The following is a 20,937-nucleotide window of genomic DNA, read 5'->3' on the forward strand; positions in this document are numbered from 1 at the left end:
GGACTGTACGTTATTTACACTGAACAAAAATATAAACGCAACATGTAAAGTATTGGTCCCATGTTTCATGAGCTGAAAAATTCAAGAAATGTTCAATACGCACAAAAAAAAAATCTTATTTCTCTCAAATGTTGTGCACACATGTGTTTACCCAACCAACCTCACAACAGCAGACCACGTCTATGGCGTCGTGCGGTCGAGCGGGTGGCTGATGTGAACATAGTGCCCTGTGGTGGCGGTGGGGTCATGGTACGGGCAGGCATAAACTAAGTACAACGAACACCATTGCATTTTAACGATGGCAATTTGAATGGACAAAAATACGGTGACGAGCTCCCGAGGCCCATTGACATTGAGAGACCCATTTTTTAAAAAGGTATCTGTAAACCAACAGATGCATATCTGTTCTCCCAGTCATGTGAAATCCATAGATTAGGGCCTCATGTATTTGTTTCAATTGACTGATTTCCTCGCATGAAATGTAACTCAGGAAAATCAATTAAATAGTATCATGTTGCGCGTATATTTTTGTTCATTATATGAGGAATACATGTTGAAAATCGGACTTCTTTGAAATGAAAATGGATGGCCCTCCCTTCCCCATATATTTTTACACGCTTGTAAAATAAAATAATAACAACTAAAACATAAAGTGGATAGCAGAGAACATGCCTACAATTTACCCTCACTCTTAAGACAGACCAGAGCCATAGATATGCAGTGTCAAAATTAACAAACAAAATAGGTATGTGTAGCTCCACCACATGACCTTCAAACCAGACTGGCCAACTCCTGTTTCTAAAAGTCGATTCAAAGGCACTATAGCCTAATAACGCATTTTTTGTTTTTGTATAATTTAATTAAAAGTAATAACATTTTTATATCATTTTATACAGCCTACATGCAAAATGTATAGGCCAGCCTGTAGCATGTCACAAATTATATTTGTATTTTACAATATCCATCTTGTCTCATCGCTGCAACTACCCAACGAGCTCGTGAGGCAAATCGAGTTATGCGTCTTCCAAATCATGACCCAAACCGCACTTATTAACACCCACCCGCATAACCTGGCAGCCAACCGCACCAATGTGTCGGAGGAAACACTGTTCAACTGACAACCGGGGTCAGCCTGCAGGCTACCTGGCCGCCACAAGGAGGCGCGAGAGTGCGAAGAGACAAGTAAAGCTAAACCCTCGCCTAACCCGGATGACACTGGGCCCATTCTGCACCGCCCTATGAGACTCCCGATATACAACCAGTTGTGACACAGCCCAGGAACGAACCCGAGTCTGTAGTGACGCCTCTAGCACATTGATGCAGTGCCTTTGACCGCTGCGCCACTCTGTAGGCCCCACAATTGATTTCTTAAATGGTAGTCTATAGCCTGAAAGTTATAATATAATAATAAATTTTCTTCCTTCTTAGGCTACCTTGCTTGCTCCTGACTGATTTAGAGTTAGTATGTTTAAAACCAGTTGAGCTGACAGCCATTTCACTGTGGTTTTAGTCAATCTAGCAAGAGTGCAATATTTATTAACGTAGTAGTGATTCCCCACCCTAGAAAGCTATGACCTTTGGCTTTCACCTGAAATTGTTGTTTTAGGTCTGAGAAAGAAAAAAAAACGTTTTAACCAATATGATCTAGTACATGATAAAGGTAGAATAAAACTTATACAAATATAACGGTATGATAAAAAAACAAATGTGATTGACTATGCCTTTTCATGCTTTATTATATGTCCATATACATAATCAAAATATTTCACCGTCTTTATTACCTTACCAAATATACTGTATCATGACATTAGTGATAGTCCAAATCTGTACAATTTGTGACATCTAAACAACATTTGAGCCATTTAAACAGTGTGCGTCTGTTACGCGGAGTGGAACAGGGGAACCCAAGAGCAGACTCAGACGAGGTAACTGGGATGAAGTAATCAAGGTATTTATTGGAGCACGGGGAAGATGGAGTGCAGGTCAGGGGAAGCTCGGGCAGGTTGCTGGAGACCAGGTGCGGAGGCTGAGGCTGGAGCAAGAGGAATGGAGAAAGGGTAAGCAGGTCCAGGGGGCAATCAAAGGGAGTAGTAGAGTAGGGGATCCAGGACAGAGTAACAGGATGACGAGACATGGGACTGGAGACAGGGACCAGAGTCAGAGTGGGCAGAACTGTAGCGGAGTGGAAAATAGCGACAGGCAGGGTAACCGTATCTGAATAGTAACAATAGCTAGACGCGTAGACTGACTGAGCAGAGATTACGATCCGGCAGTGTGGAAGAGGCAGGACTGAGTATTTATAGAGGTCTTGATTATGGAGCAGGTTGCAGCTGGTGGGGATCTGCTCTGACTCCAGCACACCTGTCTCCACCCAAACAATCACACACACACACAGGGGGAGAGGGAGAGAGCACAGGGGAAGTGGCGGCAGGTTAGAGAGACACCGGATGGGCACTAGAGGGCGTGGCAGGAGCAGATGTGACAGTGTCCATACTTTAGACAAGAGAGAACGGCTATGTAAAGGGCTGAATTTTGTCGTTCGGAGCATATACAATGTGTCTGCCTCCGATGTAAAACAAATGTTTGACATTCACACAAAATGACTTAACTTATTTCAGGAAGTGTGTAGGTCGCATTCTTTATCGTAGAGCTATACAAGTTATGTATTTAGATCTGATTGTTCGCGACAAATTCAGCGATTGCTCTGCCATGTCTGTAAGGTGAAGCAGTTGAGCTGAATACCTTTTTTTCTAAGGCCCGCCCCTTTGACATAACTTTGCACTAGTGATATAAATGGATGCAATGATGCAGCTGACCAACAGAGGGAGGCAAATACACGTTTATTCGAAAGAGGACCTTGACATGGTCCTAGGAAGGATAGCTGCCTTCTGACTTATAAAACGGTGGGAAATCAATTAAATAAGTCATGTAAACATTTACATATTTTCTTAAGTAATTCTGGTGCCCAATTTGGGGAGGAAGTTTTAACCTGTTGAAATATCAAATGTCAATTGATAGTGAGAGAATCACACATTATTTCCCAAGCAAAGACATTTTTTTGGTTGCAGCGTAGCCTCTGAATATCATAGAGACAAACCAACGTTATACCATATGCCTCAGTGTTACGTCTTTTCCCTGAATTTTACAGCTTATTTCTAGCAATTGCTTACTAAAACGACGTTATAGATCGCTTTAAATAATCAGTTCCATTAAATGTTTTTATAAATCTTAAGCTAACATGGGGTAGGCCTATGCTTTTAACCTTTACCTTTAACAAAAGCCACAATACCCTTACACGCCCCCTCAATTCGAGCCCTGGTTTTAACTTAACACGCCAAGCTCTTCACTGACACTGATATACAGTGTCTAAGGAGTGCATGGTGACTGATGTAATTGGCTGAGAAAATATATGGATAGTAGACTATAGTTTAGTCTGTCAAACAGGTAGGCCTTCCTCTTATTTCTTGAATAGGGCGGGAATAGGCCCCAAAACAAAGCCCTCTTGTTATTAGTAACCTAAAGTCAAATTACTACTTTCAGCACCCATGCGCTGTCCATATCCGTGGCTGCTACATCATAGTTAAGTATATTACTCGAATAGGGCTGTTGTGAGGTCAATAACTCTGATACATAGCGTCATTATGGGCAACGAAACGTATTGTTTTTATTCAAATCAATTATAGCAGTAGCAAGCTTACCTCCGTTCCTCCTTTTCATCTTCGTGCTCTCCCTCTCAAACTGAACAGGACATCAGTTGTCCTAGTCCGCACGCACATATATTGCATTTCTTCAGGCACACATCGAGATACTATAACATTTACATTACATTTAAGTCATTTAGCAGACGCTCTTATCCAGAGCGACTTACAAATTGGTGCATTCACCTTATGACATCCAGTGGAACAGTCACTTTACAATAGTGCATCTAAATCTTAAGGGGGGGGGAGAGGGAATACTTATCCTATCCTAGGTATTCCTTAAAGAGGTGGGGTTTCAGGTGTCTCCGGAAGGTGGTGATTGACTCCGCTGTCCTGGCATCGTGAGGGAGTTTGTTCCACCATTGGGGGGCCAGAGCAGCGAACAGTTTTGACTGGGCTGAGTGGGAGCTGTACTTCCTCAGTGGTAGGGAGGCGAGCAGGCCAGAGGTGGATGAACGCAGTGCCCTTGTTTGGGTGTAGGGCCTGATCAGAGCCTGGAGGTACTGAGGTGCCGTTCCCCTCACAGCTCCGTAGGCAAGCACCATGGTCTTGTAGCGGATGCGAGCTTCAACTGGAAGCCAGTGGAGAGAACGGAGGAGCGGGGTGACGTGAGAGAACTTGGGAAGGTTGAACACCAGACGGGCTGCGGCATTCTGGATGAGTTGAAGGGGTTTAATGGCACAGGCAGGGAGCCCAGCCAACAGCGAGTTGCAGTAATCCAGACGGGAGATGACAAGTGCCTGGATTAGGACCTGCGCCGCTTCCTGTGTGAGGCAGGGTCGTACTCTGCGGATGTTGTAGAGCATGAACCTACAGGAACGGGCCACCGCCTTGATGTTGGTTGAGAACGACAGGGTGTTGTCCAGGATCACACCAAGGTTCTTAGCGCTCTGGGAGGAGGACACAATGGAGTTGTCAACCGTGATGGCGAGATCATGGAACGGGCAGTCCTTCCCGGGAGGAAGAGCAGCTCCGTCTTGCCGAGGTTCAGCTTGAGGTGGTGATCCGTCATCCACACTGATATGTCTGCCAGACATGCAGAGATGCGATTCGCCACCTGGTCATCAGAAGGGGGAAAGGAGAAGATTAGTTGTGTGTCGTCTGCATAGCAATGATAGGAGAGACCATGTGAGGTTATGACAGAGCCAAGTGACTTGGTGTATAGCGAGAATAGAAGAGGGCCTAGAACAGAGCCCTGGTGGTGAGAGCGCGTGGTGAGGAGACAGATTCTCGCCACGCCACCTGGTAGGAGCGACCTGTCAGGTAGGACACAATCCAAGCGTGGGCCGCGCCGGAGATGCCCAACTCGGAGAGGGTGGAGAGGAGGATCTGATGGTTCACAGTATCGAAGGCAGCCGATAGATCTAGAAGGATGAGAGCAGAGGAGAGAGAGTTAGCTTTAGCAGTGCGGAGCGCCTCCGTGATACAGAGGAGAGCAGTCTCAGTTGAATGACTAGTCTTGAAACCTGACTGATTTGGATCAAGAAGGTCATTCAGAGAGAGATAGCGGGAGAGCTGGCCAAGGACGGCACGTTCAAGAGTTTTGGAGAGAAAAGAAAGAAGGGATACTGGTCTGTAATTGTTGACATCGGAGGGATCGAGTGTAGGTTTTTTCAGAAGGGGTGCAACTCTCGCTCTCTTGAAGACGGAAGGGACGTAGCCAGCGGTCAGTGATGAGTTGATGAGCGAGCAACTAATTCCCAAACCCTCCTGAGCAATATGACATTTAATCAATGAAAAATTGCATGACCCTCCCCTGGACTAAATCAAAAATACCAAACTCTCCCCATGACTGAAATTGAAAAAGTATGACCCTCCCCTATTTTTCCCCAGATAACAATCAAATTAAAATAAAAAAAAGGGGTTTCATGAATTTTGAATAACTTTGGAAAAATGAAGCAATTTGTTGACATGAACTATCATTTGAACTCCCTTGCACAAAGTGACAGTGGATGGTTGAGGACATAAATGGTTAAATATTCCAATGGAATTTTCCTTGTGCACTGGTTATATGAGTGCAGGTGATTTCCGCATGAATGACTTTAGGAGGAGCGTGTTCAAAGTGCAAAGTCAATAAACCCTCTTAGACTGAAAATGGCGGACCCTGTGAGCACCTGTGCTGTGAGTACTAACTCTACCTCTTTTCAAAGACTACTTTTAGTCAAATGTACAAAGAAAATCATTACTTCTCCTTTATATGTGTGTACCATAGGTCGAAACGTCAATGGCTTTTCTTCATAGCTGTGTGTATCACTGTTACTAGAAATAGCCAGTTTAACAACACCATGACTTGTTGAATGTGTTATAGTACAACCTGTTGTACCAAGATCTGAAGAAGTTCTCAAAAAATGGGGAGCATTTCTGTAAGGAGCTCATGACAGTATTTCAGCAAAGGTATGGTCAGTGTCAACTCCTTGAGAATATTGTTTAGTGAGGTCATTTATTTGAAATAGTTATTATGCTATCTAGGATTGGGAAAGTAAAACCCTTTTCAACCTGGACTGCACATATTTCTATTTCATAAAATGTCCAATCATTTAAATGTATGGACTATACCAACTCGGTCATTCACAATTGCATGCTAAGGTCCTAACTTCCAGATTTTTAATTAGCTGTAGTTACTGTTTCACCTCAGTGTGACGAAAGTAACATCCCTTGATGACACTTATTTGTGACTAGAGCTGAGCTGGAGATCAGTTATTCCAAGGGACTTCAGAAGCTTGCTGGAAAACTCATGAAGGCATCCAAAGGAATGAATGACAAGTGAGTTGGCTCTATCTTCACATTTCTATCACGCAATCTGTAATGCTTCAGCGATCCAGATTGAATAGAGCCCATTACTGTAGTGCTCTAAACTCTCTGCATGTTGTTGTTTTTATTTCCATGAAGTTCCACATACCGAGCATGGTGCCATGTATCTGATGACATGTACTCTACAGCAGACACACACAGGTATTACAAGCATGACTTTGTGACATTTTTAATCATATTATGACCTTATTATCTGTAGCAGAGATGTTGCTTGGATATTCTCTATGACTGAGTCTGAGGAATGATACTATTATGGTCTGTTTCTCAGAGCACTAGGAAGTGCTTTTCAGGCAGAGGCAATTTTAGAAATTCGACAAGTCATTGAGGAGCACAACAAGAGGAAGAGACCTGTGAGTAATTTGGATCATTTATTCCTACCAACACATCATTCTACACAATTACACATTGAGACATATTGCTTTTTTATCCCTTTCTTGAATAGCTTGATAATGTTGTTGAAAGAAATGCTAAACTTGTTGTGACGAACTGGAGTGAACAAATCAAGGTAAGTCTTCCTTAAATTATTGTTTGGTAAATAGTGTTTGGTTGATTACATCATTCAAAGAAAATGATTGATTAAGAATATTGTTCAAACATTTTCCCTCACAGATGAAGAAGAAATTGGTTGGATTGACAAGAGAGCATGAGGCCCTGTTCAACTTTGTTGAAAAGAATACACACATTTGCACAGAAAAAGAAAAACAGAAGGTACTGCACTGCAATATTTACTGTAATACTGTCACTGAGAAGGAAAACAGAAGGTACTGCATTGCAATATTTACTGTAATACTGTCATTGAGAAGGAAAACAGAAGGTACTGCAATGCAATATTTACTGTAATACTGTCATTGAGAAGGAAAACAGAAGGTACTGCACTGCAATATTTACTGTAATACTGTCATTGAGAAGGAAAACAGAAGGTACTGCAATGCAATATTTACTGTAATACTGTCATTGAGAAGGAAAACAGAAGGTACTGCACTGCAATATTTACTGTCATTAATACTGTCATTGATTGAGAAGGAAACCAGAAGGTACTGCAATGCATTTACTGTAATACTGTCATTGAAAAGGAAAACAGAAGGTACTGCACTGCAATATTTACTGTAATACTGTCATTGAGAAGGAAAACAGAAGGTACTGCACTGCAATATTTACTGTAATACTGTCATTGAGAAGGAAAACAGAAGGTACTGCAATGCAATAATTACTGTAATACTGTCATTGTCATTGAGAAGGAAAACAGAAGGTACTGCACTGCAATATTTACTGTAATACTGTCATTGAAAGGAAAACAGTAAAGGTACTGCACTGCAATATTTACTGTAATACTAATACTGCAATAATTCTGTAATACTGTCATTGAGAAGGAAAACAGAAGGTACTGCAATGCAATATTTACTGTAATACTGTCATTGAGAAGGAAAACAGAAGGTACTGCAATGCAATATTTACTGTAATACTGTCATTGAGAAGGAAAACATTGCAATATTTACTGTAATACTGTCATTGAGAAGGAAAACAGAAAGCACTGCAATATTTACTGTAATACTGTCATTGAGAAGGAAAACAGAAGGTACTGCAATGCAATATTTACTGTAATACTGTCATTGAGAAGGAAAACAGAAGGTACTGCAATGCAATATTTACTGTAATACTGTCATTGAGAAGGAAAACAGAAGGTACTGCAATGCAATATTTACTGTAATACTGTCATTGAGAAGGAAGGTACTGCAGAAGGTACTGCACTGCAATATTTACTGTAATACTGTCATTGAGAAGGAAAACAGAAGGTACTGCACTGCAATATTTACTGTAATACTGTCATTGAGAAGGAAAACAGAAGGTACTGCAATATTTACTGTAATACTGTCATTTTGCACTGCAATATTTACTGTAATACTGTCATTGAGAAGGAAAACAGAAGGTACTGCAATGCAATATTTACTGTAATACTGTCATTGAGAAGGAAAACAGAAGGTACTATTTACTGTAATACTGTCATTGAGAAGGAAAACAGAAGGTACTGCAATGCAATATTTACTGTAATACTGTCATTGAGAAGGAAAACAGAAGGTACTGCAATGCAATATTTACTTAATACTGTCATTGAGAAGGAAAACAGAAGGTACTGCACTGCAATATTTACTGTAATACTGTCATTGAGAAGGAAAACAGAAGGTACTGCACTGCAATATTTACTGTAATACTGTCATTGAGAAGGAAAACAGAAGGTACTGCACTGCAATATTTACTGTAATACTGTCATTGAGAAGGAAAACAGAAGGTACTGCACTGCAATATTTACTGTAATACTGTCATTGTCACCTTTTGATATGTATGATTAGGAAACCGTTGAAATTCCCAATGTAATAAAGTTCAAAAAGATGCCATTTCCAACCCCTGAATAAGATTAGGATGATGACTTGTTCTGTCGTTAACTAGATGCTGACCAGACTGACAAAGTCTGCTGAGGCCCAGACCAGAACAGATGAGGAGTACTTCACCATCAACATGGATGGCCATGAAATCAGACTGAAGTGGGAAAACACACTGAAAAACTGCTACCAGGTTCTAACCAATCCCCACAGTACATTTCCTCCAAAATCATTTTTATTTTAAAGATATGTACCTTCTCTGACTGTTGATCTGAAGAGAAGGGGTCAAGACAGGTCACCCAAGAAGTTTTGATGTGCAGAGTTCAGTTGTATTGCACGTCTCCTCTCATGCTGATGTTTGGTTAGACCAATTTAGAGATAGTCAGGTTTGACTGTTGCAGCATCCATATTGTGTGCCTTATAGTGATACAGTAACTTTATCATTTCAGATAATCCAGGAGGTTGAGAAACAGCGGATAGACGTTCTGTGCAACATATTGAGTAAATACAACCTCCACATGGCAAGCTTCAGACACACCCTTGTACATGTGAGTGTTCTCCCCAAAATTACTCTTAATTACAACCCTGTGACAAAAACTGTATCGTTGATTTCTCTGCTATTACTTACAGAGACAGAAACAAATAGAACAAGCCATCCAGAAAGTTGACGTGGAAAAGGATATCCAAAATCTGGTGGAGGAGACCAGTGTAACAGCAGAGGAGAACAAGGCTAAGTTTCTGATGACTGATTATTTTGTAAGGGTCCATTTTGTTCACATAATTGTACAGTACATTTGTATCTGTAAATAAATCTGGTATTAGTTTGATTTTGACCTTAGACCTTATACTGTGCCTGACCCTCAATGATTTATGTTAAGGAGGAGGACAGTAAGTCATTGATGGAAAAAGACAGGAGAAGAGATGCCATCAAGTCCAAACTCCAGCGGCTGGGGGACAGTATCGCAAAAACAAAGAAAGACTGTGAAGGTAAGTGTTGAAAAAATGAAACATAGAATTTGACTGGAAATAATACATTTCTGATTGACACCTTTTCGTTTCATGTCTTCCAACATCCTATTAATAATAGGTCTTGAGAGACTGGTGAAGACTTACTCTGAAAACCCATCGTTCTCAAACAAAAAGAACCTGGAAGAAACGGAACAGTTGATTGATGAGGTTTGTTTTTCATACAGCAATAGATCCATTTTGAAAATATTTGATATTTTTCTGTATACATTTCCTAGCATTGTGTTGTTAAATGCATTTTCCCTATTGGATGTCTACAGACCACTCTGAAACTGAACCTTCTTGAAGCAACTTATTGCAAACTCTCCAGCACATTGGCTGAATTGGAGGGAAAACCTAAGACTTTGCATCGATTCAGTGCCAGTATAACAAAATGGAAAGAAAAAGTAGGTCCATAATCAAAGTGCATTTTTCCAGGCTTTGCACGAGTTCATTGTAGCCTAGATTAATTTACCCACATACAGTATACTGTTTAATCCATATTGTGCATGTTCAATTAGATTCAGACAGCACAAACACATCATGGCATATCCTTTTTGATGACACAAAATAGATCAACACAAGTGTGTGTATGTTACTAAACATCCTAACCAGATTACAATCTGTTTTCCAAGGATTGCGAGCACAGTATTGTTCAGCTGTCCCGTCCAGTCAAAATCAGAAAGACACCGTTCAGATCGCGTTTGAGGAGCTCCATCATTTACAAAGGACCCCCTCAGAGTGTGACATCAGCAGAGGCCTCATCAGTAGAAGTAAACCAAGTCTACACTGCTGTCATCCAAGATACTGCAGCCCCAGGGGAATGTGGCTCTGTCAATGGAGCCATGTCCTTGACTGATGACAAGAAAGGAGGTGACACACATTCACATATATATAATTACAAAGATATACCATTCTGATCTTGCCTATGCATCATAACAAGAAACACTAATACATAGAAATTTCTCCTTAAGGTGCAGAGTGCTGTAGCATTGGGAAATGCAGAGCTGTCTATGATTTCACATCAGACAGAGATGATGAGTTGAATATGAAAGAAGGTAACGGACAATAAAAACAGATATGGGAAACAAAATATGAAATCCATGACTATACTTACAAAATAATTTGTTATACAGGAGACCTTCTTGACATCTATCAAAAAGAAGACAGCGGTTGGTGGTATGGGATATTGAATGGACAGATAGGCCATTTTCCATCAACCTACATTGAGGAGCTGCCCATGTTAAGTGTTGTAGAAACATCAGATGTATGAGTCAGTGTTGGCGCAAATGGACAGGGTAAAGCATTGATCTTGTTACAAGATTAAAGTAATACGTCAATCAACAGTGGGGGAGTGTGTGTACAAAAAGCGTTTATTTAATTCAACCAATTACAAAATGCCTGATCAAATCTTTGGGCCACTGAAGAACCCCACCAACTTGAAAATTGCAACCTAGCCTTTTAAAATGGACGTCATATAATAAAAACATTAATATTACAAACAATGTTGGAGACAAAACACACAGGATGTGACTAAAATATGTTAAAATATAAACAGATCCACATTATTTTTTTAAACTATTCAGGTTTTAGAGCGAGAAATTCTCTCCGGACATTTGCAAGGAAGGCAGAGAAGTTGTTGGTCTCCTGGAGTCTCTGCTCCAAGTGAGCCATGCAGTCCAGTGGTGGGTCACTAGACACAACTGTGGACCAAAAATATGGTTATGTGACATTTCCAGCCATTCATGATAACACTCCTAGTTTCCAAAACCATTTGTTACTGTTCTGTTCTATTTACTGTACTCACTCTGGTATAATCCTCCTTCGCTGATCCTCAGCATGAAGGTGTAAACACATTCTGAGTCTTTTTGGTTGATGTCTCGGAAGATAAACTGCAATTTCTCTCCTTGAATAAAAGAATAACAATTCCTTTTAATTCTGTGGTTTAACACTTGGTCAACACTAAAATGTTCAAACGGTAAAATATTACTGCCATTGCCAACAGACTTATTCCAGATTTACCGTGAATTTTTCTAATTTCCAATCCCAGCCGACCCTGAAACACCTGCTTGGCTTTGTTGAGATTTTTCAGTCTGTCCTTGTTGGCTTTGTTTTGGGACACAATCACTTAAAAGAAAGGGAAAAACAAGGGGACATGTTTGTATTGGATACTAATCTATTTTAGAACCATGAGCAGATGTGTGCGGACAAAATCTATTTTCCATTTACTGAAAATAGCCTACATTCTTTTTTCTTGGCTTGTTCCACTCGGATCATCTCAATCTTTTCAATGATCTTGCTTTTCTGTTCGTTCTTCCCTTCCACTTCAGACAGTCTCTTCGCAATGGCATTTCTCTTCTCGACCAATGAGGCATTTTTATTTTCCAAGTCTGGGGGTAGGGGGGACATTGTCTTCAATAATAAAGTATGAGTAGGCCAGTGCCAAGGTTAAGGTCAAACACTTCACAGGATGTCATGTCCGGCACACTCTTACCTGTTTTGTATGAGTCTATCGTTTCAAATATTATTTCATCATCCTTGGATTTCTTTGAACACGTATCTGCAGAAAGAGAAGGGAGATTATTATATAGTTGTGAATACACACATTTTAAACATCCTTGACTCAGTAATCATGACGACAGCATCCAACTCATACCGAGAACAGATCTGACGGTCTTTCGGTGGGTTTGAACCCAATCCACGCCGGTCTCCGTCATCTCGGCCGTTCCCTGAAAAAGCATTTTGTTGCGAATGTCTTCCATTGTGCTACTAAACCAATTCCCAATGTTTGCATCTGTAATGCAGTTCATGATGATCTAGGTGACAGAAATACAAAACACTGATTAGGTCAGTCAACATTTTGGCAAAATACAGGATGGTTTGTTAAACGGGCAATCTGCAATTCAAAAAACAACATGACACCACTCCACTGTTTTGGTAAACCGCTGAGGGATGGGGCTGGATTTGTTTTACCACTTCCAAATTCATAGGCAGAGCTATACATACATACAAGGGCTAACAATTTTTTGAGTCTATACACAGTGTGTTCCCAAAGTAGTTTATATTTTGGGGTTCTAATGGAGTATTACAGTTGAATTAAGCTCAAGGCATGTATAGGTTATATTCTTCAAGAATCAAATCAAAGTTTATTTGTCACATGCGCCGAATACAACAGTGAAATGCTAACTTACAAGCACTTAACCAACAATGCAGTTTTAAGTTTTAAAAAATGTATAACAAATAATTAAAGAGAAGCAGTAAAATAATAATAGCAAGGCTATATACAGAGTCAATGCACCGGTTAGTCAAAGTAATGTGTACATGTAGGTAGAATTAAAGTGCATAGATAATAAACAGAGTAGCAGCAGCAGCGTAAAAGAGGTAGGGGGGAAGCAATGCAAATAGTCTGGGTAGCTATTTGATTAGCTGTTCAGGAGTCTTATGGCTTGGGGCTAGAAGCTGTTAAGTCTTTTGGACCTAGACTTGGCACGTCGGTACCGCTTGCCGGTCTATGACTAGGGTGGCTTGGGACTTCGACAATTTTTAGAGCCTTCCTCTGACAATACCTGGTATAGAGGTCCTGGATGGCAGGAAGCTTGGTCCCAGTGATGTACTGGGTTGTACGTACTACCCTCTGCAGTGCCTTGCGGTCAGAGGCTGAGCAGTTGCCATACCAGGCAGTGATGCAACCAGTCAGGATACTCTCGATGGTGCAGCTGCAGAATTTGAGGATCTCAGGACACATGCCCAATCTTTTCAGTCTCCTGAGGAGAAATAGCCTTTGTCGTGCCCTCTTCACAACTTTCTTGGTGTGCTTGGACCATGTTAGTTTGTTGGTGATGTGGACACCAAGGAACTTGAAGCCCTCAACCTGCTCCACTACAGCCCGTCGATGAGAATGGGGCCGTGCTCGGTCCTCCATCTCCTTTGTCTTGATCACGTTGAGGGAGAGGTTATTGTCCCGGCACCACACGGCCAGGTCTCTGACCTTTTCCCTAAAGGCTGTCTCATCGTGTCGGTGATCCGGTCTACCACTGCTGTGTCACCGGCAAACTTGATGGTGTCGGAGTCGTGCTGGCCATGCAGTCATGAGTGAACAGGGAGTACAGGAGGGAGCTGAGCACGCACCCGAGGGACCCCAGCGTTGAGGATCATTGTGGCTGATGTGTTGTTCCCTACCTGGGGGCGACCCGTCAGGAAGTCCAGGATTCAGTTGCAGAGGGAGGTGTTCAGTCCCAGGGTCCTTAGCTTAGTGATGAGCTTTGAGGCCACTAGGGTGTTGAACGCTGAGCTGTAGTCAATGAATAGCATTCTCTGATAGGTGTTCCTTTTGTCCAGGTAGGAAAGGGCATTAGAAGGTTTAGCCCACATTTCCCTCAGTGTCTATGAATATTAGAAGGTTTAGCCCACATTTCCCTAGGTGTCTATGAATATTAGAAGGTTTAGCCCACATTTCCCTCAGTGTCTATGAATATTAGAAGGTTTAGCCCACATTTCCATAGGTGTCTATGAATATTAGAAGGTTTAGCCCACATTTCCCTAGGTGTCTATGAATATTACAGGTCAGCCCACATTTCCCCAGCACCGCATCCCTCAGCTGTCAATCTCAAAAATGTTGTGTCTGCCATTTTGCTGAAAAGAGAATTCCAGAATGTAGTTTTAAACAGAAACTCACGGTTGACCACTGTTTGTGACAAGGATTTCCCTAAAAACAGGCCAATGGATACAGCTACGACCGGAAGTTACTTGTTCGTTGGATAATTTACGCAGCAGGTTAGGTTAAGGTTGGGAAAGGGGTTTGCGAAAATGCTCTCTAAATTCTTAAGAAATGTATATTCGTTGCTGTATCGAAATGGCGTGTTTTTAGTAAATCTCATGTGACGTTAGTTATTGCCATAACACAAGACAGCTCATGACTAAACGGGGCCATTGCGATTCATGTAAACATATTTGTGACTATATTAAATACTATGACAACCGATTATCAAATAAGGTGAATTTTGTTTACTACCGTGGCAATTTTCGGACGATCCTCGACCAAAGCTTTCGGCAGCTGTTCGCTGTTGTTTTCAAAATTCCGCGCTCACGGAAACAAGGATGGGCCTGTGACGCCACACCGGAAATTGAGTTTTTATCCACATTTAAAGTAGTAATTTAAGAAATAAACTCCTGCGATAAAAATTACAATATACCGTGTTTATAATGTACGATATTTTTCACTTATGCTCCGCCTAAAACCATGTTAAAATAAAAAAGGATATCAGACACGTTTTTCCTGGTCTCCCACAATGCAAAGTTTTATTTAGTGTCTTGAATTTGCGTCAGGCTGTGACGAATCGATGTCTGTCACTCTGTTTAAATAAATAAAACACGTTAACATGTATTTAATTAGGCAAGTAATTTAAGAACAAATTCTTATTTACAAATACCCCGGCCAAACCCGGACGACGCAGTGCCAATTGTGCGCCGCCCTATGGAACTCCCAATCACGGCTGGATGTGATACAGCCTGGATTCGTATCAGGGACTGTAGTGGCGCCTCTTGCACTGAGATGCAGTGCCTTAGACCACTGGGCCACTCGGGAGCGCATTAAAAAATATATCGACCTCTATAGGACAGGCAAAGCCTGTATCAACATTATAAAGAAAAAAAGTTTATATCAAATCAAATGTTATTATTATTGGTCACGTACACATATATTGGTCACGTACACATATTTCGCAATGTTACATTTCGCAGATGTTACCTCGAGTGTAGCGAAATGGTTATGTTCCTAGCTATGCAGTAATAGCTCCCTAGCAATACAAAAAAACAACACGCAAATCCCAAAATTAAAAAGAAAGAAATTAAGAAATGTTTGAACAAGCAGTGCCAGAGTCCGAAATATATATATGTATATGATGGTGTGCATAGACATTATAGACAGTATATGGATAGAAAAGCAGTAGTTATATAGGACGAGCATTTACTAGAATACAGTATGTAGTGTGTAAAACAGTATGTAAACATTATTCAAGTGTTCAATGACTATGTACATAGGGCAGCAGTCTTTAAGGTGCAGGGTTTAGTAGCAGGATAGTAACAGTGACTAAAGTTCAGGGCAGGGTACTTGGCAGAAGCTGGCTAGTGGTGACTACTTAACAGTCTGATGACCTGGAGATAGAAGCTCTTTTTCACTCTCTCGGTCCCAGCTTTCATGCACCAATGCTGTTTCCTCCTAGACGGTAGCAGGGCAAAAGGCCGTGGCTTGGTTGGTTATGGTCATATCTGCATCAACATACATGTTAAGAAATCATGGTTTATTTTATTATTTAACCTTTATTTAACTAGGCAAGTCCATTAAGAACAAATTCTTATTCATAATGACGGCCTACCAAAACGCAAAAGACCTCCTTTGGGGACGGGGGATTAAAAATAAAAATATAGGACAAAACACACATCACGACAAGAGAGACACCACAACACTACATAAAGAGAAACCTAAGACAACAACATAGCAGCAGCTCAACATGGTACAAACATTATTTGTCACAGACAACAGCACAAAGGCAAGAAGGTGGAGACAACAATACATCACACAAAGCAGCCACAACTGTCAGTAAGTGTGTCCATGATTGAGTCTATGAATGAAGAGATGGAGATAAAACTGTCCAGTTTGAGTGTTTTTTGCAGCTCATTCCAGTCGCTAGCTGCAGCAAACTGAAAAGAGGAGCGACCCACGGATGTGTGTGCTTTGGGGACCTTAACAGAATGTGACTGGTTTATCATAGTACCAGCTAAGTCCCTGGAGGTTGACTGTAAAAAAGGGCCTGTTAACTATTTTCCATTTTCATTAGGTATCCCAGTGCTTTTACTGGAGCGTCTGGTTGATATTTTTTCAGTTGCAACATTTTTACTTTTGGGCACCCGAGCCAAAAATTGTTTGATGTATTTCAGACCTCATACCTGATTCAACTGGTCAACTACTCGATTAGTTAATCTGGTGTGACAGTTCAGAGCTCCAAAATAATTGTGAAATTACCACTTATCTTAGGGATATGGTTAGAATCCAAAATTACTTTTAATAATAAACAATAATAATAATACATCTAGTAACGTTTTACTTTACTATTAGAAACCCATTGATATTGCAATGTTCAATTAACCCACCAGAGAATCACTGAATGTGAAAATTATGTAATAAATCAGTAAATGGATCCCGGTAGTTGGACTTGTGCATTTGCGGGAGAACACTATCCTCAGAGGTGGATAGAATGGCTGATATTTAACTAATACAAGTTATAGCCTGTGGAAAATGTACACACAATCGTCCTGTAAACAACTTTGTGTAACATGCCTTCAATGCTGCCTGAGGAAGACTCTACAGTATAAGTTGAAATGTGTTGCAGTTGTGCGTCCTGATGTACAATGCTGCTCTGTTCCTATGTATTCTTTTGTAAATATTTTCTGTTAATAATTCACAAAAGTTTATTGCAGCGTTTAATTCACTCGTTGCCGTAGCAGTTGAATGATTTATGATGGAAGACATCTCTGTCTGTCTGTCTGTCTGTCTGTCTGTCTGTCTGTCTGTCTGTCTGTCTGTCTGTCTGTCTGTCTGTCTGTCTGTCTGTCTGTCTGTCTGTCTGTCTGTCTGTCTGTCTGTCTGTCTGTCTGTCTGTCTGTCTGTCTGTCTGTCTGTCTGTCTGTCTGTCTGTCTGTCTGTCTGTCTGTCTGTGTCTGTCTGTCTGTCTGTCTGTCTGTGTCTGTCTGTCTGTCTGTCTGTGTCTGTGTCTCTCTCTCACTCTCTCTCTCACACACACATTCGGTGCTATAGTTATGGCCGAGGGAGCAGCTGTTCCTGTTGTTCCAGATAGACCTCATCCACAGCAGTGCGGTGCTGGTAATCCAGCACCTCCAAAGCAACTACAGTTCCTTGACTTAATGACCTCTGTGGATGACCCTCGTCACATATTTTCTCTCGATTTCCCTCTGTGGTTCCAACTTAGCCAAATTGTCTGCACCAAGATGATATTTTGGGCAGTTATTGGAGACTGTTTCCACCTAATTTGTTACACTTGTGCTGCCATAACTAGTAAAGGGAGGGAGAGAATGCATGCAAGTTATGTAACAGTATCCTTATAGATGCTTATAAAATCATAATTGATTTTCTGTTTAGGGGACACGTCTTGTTATATAAATGTTAATCTGACTGTCTCTTGTTTATAGGATTCTGTTTGGCCAGTGGCCATACTAGTGGGTGCAGGAAACTGTCTTTTACAGGAATAATTCACTTCCTCAGCTGTAGCAGTTCCACATTACCTGTGAAACAGGAACAGGTCAGTGAAATTTCCAGTCTGTCAATCATTACGATAATACATTCTAGAGATTGAAGAAAACTCAATCATTACATTTTCAGTTCTTACATAGTTCTAAGTAATGGCTTACAAAATGGCACAACTGTCTGATATATTGTTGTGTGAACTTGAATTTTATCTTCATGAATGTCCTGCTTGTATGATAGATAAACAGTGTTTATTTGTATTTATACGATGGGTGGGTCTAAACCTGAATGCTGATTGGTTAAAAGCGTATTCCAGCCGGTGTCTATTCCACAAGTTTACCACCGGCGAAATCTATGAATGCCTATTTACTCTGTTCCATCTGACTCCGCAATCCACTGTCTCATCAGCCCAGCCAAGCAATTTATTATCTTGATCTCCACTATAAAAAGCATCTAGACATTATCTCACATTACTTTTAGACTAACATTTAGTTTTCAACAGAGGAGATTTGTATAAACCTTGCTGTCTGTCTCTCCGACATTTGCAAAACTGTTTTCAATATTCAAATTCGATCTCTAGCTGTCCCATAGTAATGAACGTGAGGGGTCGGAATGAGACAGACAGGCAGGCAGCGTTTCTCAGCCAGTCGAAATCATGAATTGTTTCAATAATTTTTATGGATATATACAAAGAAATGTCAATTGAAAAAAGGTACAACGAAACACAGTGCAGCTAGTTTGCAGTCTTTACAGCTTAGAAAAATGCAAATGCAGATACTGTTGTTATTCTGGCTGCACTGTTTGACGTGACTGTAAGTTAGCCATAGTTGGCTAGCTAGCAAGCAAGGGATAAGAAACGTTGCCAGCCAGTATGGAACATTTAGAACAAATGACTGGGTCATTTCCATTTCCAAAATGTTGGTAACCCGTTGTATAAAAGTGATAATGCCCTCGAAGCCGGTGTTTGGAGGATATTGACTTTGTCTCGGGCCTAACAAACACCCATGCCAATATTTCCTCCAAACACCAGCTTCTCAGACATTATCACTTAAAGGCAGTCCTCCCAGTCATGCCATGAGCTCTTCGATTGTCTGGTATATAATGATCAACTCAACTTTACCAGAGGCCTTTATGGCAGCTCAACTCTGGGATGCCAGAGGTAGGCACATCTATAAGCATGTTATTTTTATATTGCCTTGTGAAAAAATGTACACTGTGTGTATAAAACTCATGATCTTTCTATGACGTAGACTCACTAGGTGAATCCAGGTGAAAGCCACAATCCCTTATTGAGGTCACTTGTTCAATCCACTTCAATCAGTGTAAATGAAGGGGAGGAGACAAGTTATAGAAGGATTTTTAAGCCTAGACAATTGAGACATGGATTGTGTATGTGTGCCATTAAGAGAGTGGAAGGGCATAATGTTTTTTACACTCATTGTATATGGCCATAGAGATCAATTAGGTATACTCAGCCTTGTCTAAGCGTAGTAAGTTGGTGGTCTGTTGATATCCCTGTAGTGGTATGGGGGCTGTGGTTTGGGTGGGGTTTTCGGACAGGGCCACAGTGTCCCCTGACCCACCCCTGTCTCAGTCTCCAGTATCTATGCTGCAATAGTCTATGTGCCGGGGGGCTAGGGTCAGTCTGTTATATCTGGTGTAATGATCCTGTCTTATCTGGTGTCCTGTGTGAATTTAAGTATGCTCCCTCTAATTCTCTCTCATACCTCAGGACTACCTGGCTTGATGACTCCTGGCTGTCCATAGTCCACCTGGTTGTACTGCTGCTCCAGTTTCAACTGTTCTGCCTGCGGCTCGGGAACCCTGACCTGTTCACCGGACGTACTGTTTTCAACTCTCTCTCTCTCTACCGCACCTGCTGTCTCGACCTCTGAATGCTCAGCTATGAAAAGACAACTGACATTTACTCCCGAGGTACTGACCTGTTGCACCCTCTATCACCCCTGTGATTATTATTTGACCCTGCTGGTCATCTATGAACATTTGATCATCTTGAAAAACAATCTGGCCTTAAATGGCCATAATCACCCCCCGGCACAGCCGGAAGAGGCTCTGAAGCCATCCCTCAGAGCATGGTTCCTCTCTAGGTTTCTTCCCAGGTTCTTGCCTTTCTAGGGAGTATTTCCTAGCCACCGTGCTTCTGCATCTGGATTTCTTGCTGTTTGGGGTTTTAGGCTGGGTTTCTGTATAAGCACTTTGTGGCATCTGCTAATGTGAAAAGTGCTTTATAAATACATTTGATTGACTAATCTCTTGGCAATTGGAGTTTGTGGAGTACATTGTTTGTGAAATATCCTGGTTCTACTTTAGGCCTACTTATACCAAACAGTATGTACAATGACCTGGTGGTTTGTGAAGGGCGCGTCAGCACTTAGTACACAATTGTGTTCGGCATTTCAAGACGGCAGATTAATGATAAACTACAGCTTCATCCAGAGGTCACATAAGAAATATTTCAGGGATAATTCAGACTCCAGAGAATTGTACCTTATACATACAATTCATCCTTCATGTATTCTGTTAGATATCCATCAAGTAGATGGTTCAATGTCTTTTTTTTAATCAAGGAAAAGGACAGAAATAAATGAGATGCAACAAAGGGCAACAGAAAAAAACATTGCCTGACGTTATCCGTCGTTTAGGGTTGCAGCACACCCTATCAGCATTACACTATCACTTTCTCAAGGACAACACTAGTTACGTTCCCCAGTGTACGTAGCTTTCCTTTCAAAGAACTGCATTTTTCAACTAATGGATCTGTATG

The 20,937-nt window shown here is 41.1% G+C and overlaps 2 protein-coding genes across 4 annotated transcripts; one reads left to right on the forward strand and one right to left on the reverse strand.

Annotated features, from left to right (window-relative positions):
• The first annotated feature begins 5,748 nt into the window (after positions 1 to 5,748).
• Positions 5,749 to 11,238, forward strand: nostrin (nitric oxide synthase trafficking). Of its 3 annotated transcripts, none has more exons than XM_046360946.1 (16): positions 5,749 to 5,819; positions 6,007 to 6,092; positions 6,378 to 6,461; positions 6,588 to 6,650; positions 6,778 to 6,859; positions 6,952 to 7,014; positions 7,119 to 7,217; positions 8,955 to 9,080; positions 9,337 to 9,435; positions 9,518 to 9,643; positions 9,766 to 9,874; positions 9,975 to 10,063; positions 10,174 to 10,299; positions 10,528 to 10,765; positions 10,873 to 10,950; positions 11,029 to 11,238. In XM_046360946.1, exons 1-16 carry the CDS (start codon positions 5,793 to 5,795, stop codon positions 11,163 to 11,165), a joined length of 1,632 nt encoding a protein of 543 aa, XP_046216902.1. In that variant the 5' UTR covers positions 5,749 to 5,792; the 3' UTR covers positions 11,166 to 11,238. The 3 variants fall into 3 exon arrangements, with proteins under 3 accessions (XP_046216902.1, XP_046216898.1, XP_046216909.1); XM_046360942.1 differs by having other exon boundaries at positions 5,750 to 5,819; positions 10,867 to 10,950; XM_046360953.1 differs by lacking the exon at positions 6,952 to 7,014 and having other exon boundaries at positions 5,750 to 5,819; positions 10,867 to 10,950.
• Positions 11,239 to 11,244: 6 nt separating this feature from the next.
• Positions 11,245 to 15,021, reverse strand: spc25 (SPC25 component of NDC80 kinetochore complex). Its single transcript, XM_046360963.1, has 7 exons — positions 14,904 to 15,021; positions 12,549 to 12,708; positions 12,387 to 12,452; positions 12,136 to 12,282; positions 11,915 to 12,019; positions 11,700 to 11,798; positions 11,245 to 11,595 (listed from the first exon to the last, which is right to left on the reverse strand). Exons 2-7 carry the CDS (start codon positions 12,700 to 12,702, stop codon positions 11,471 to 11,473), a joined length of 696 nt encoding a protein of 231 aa, XP_046216919.1. The 5' UTR covers positions 12,703 to 12,708; positions 14,904 to 15,021; the 3' UTR covers positions 11,245 to 11,470.
• Between the last annotated feature and the right edge of the window lie 5,916 nt (positions 15,022 to 20,937).

This window comes from Oncorhynchus gorbuscha, linkage group LG01, assembly GCF_021184085.1.
Source record: "Oncorhynchus gorbuscha isolate QuinsamMale2020 ecotype Even-year linkage group LG01, OgorEven_v1.0, whole genome shotgun sequence".
Lineage (NCBI taxonomy): Eukaryota > Metazoa > Chordata > Actinopteri > Salmoniformes > Salmonidae > Oncorhynchus > Oncorhynchus gorbuscha.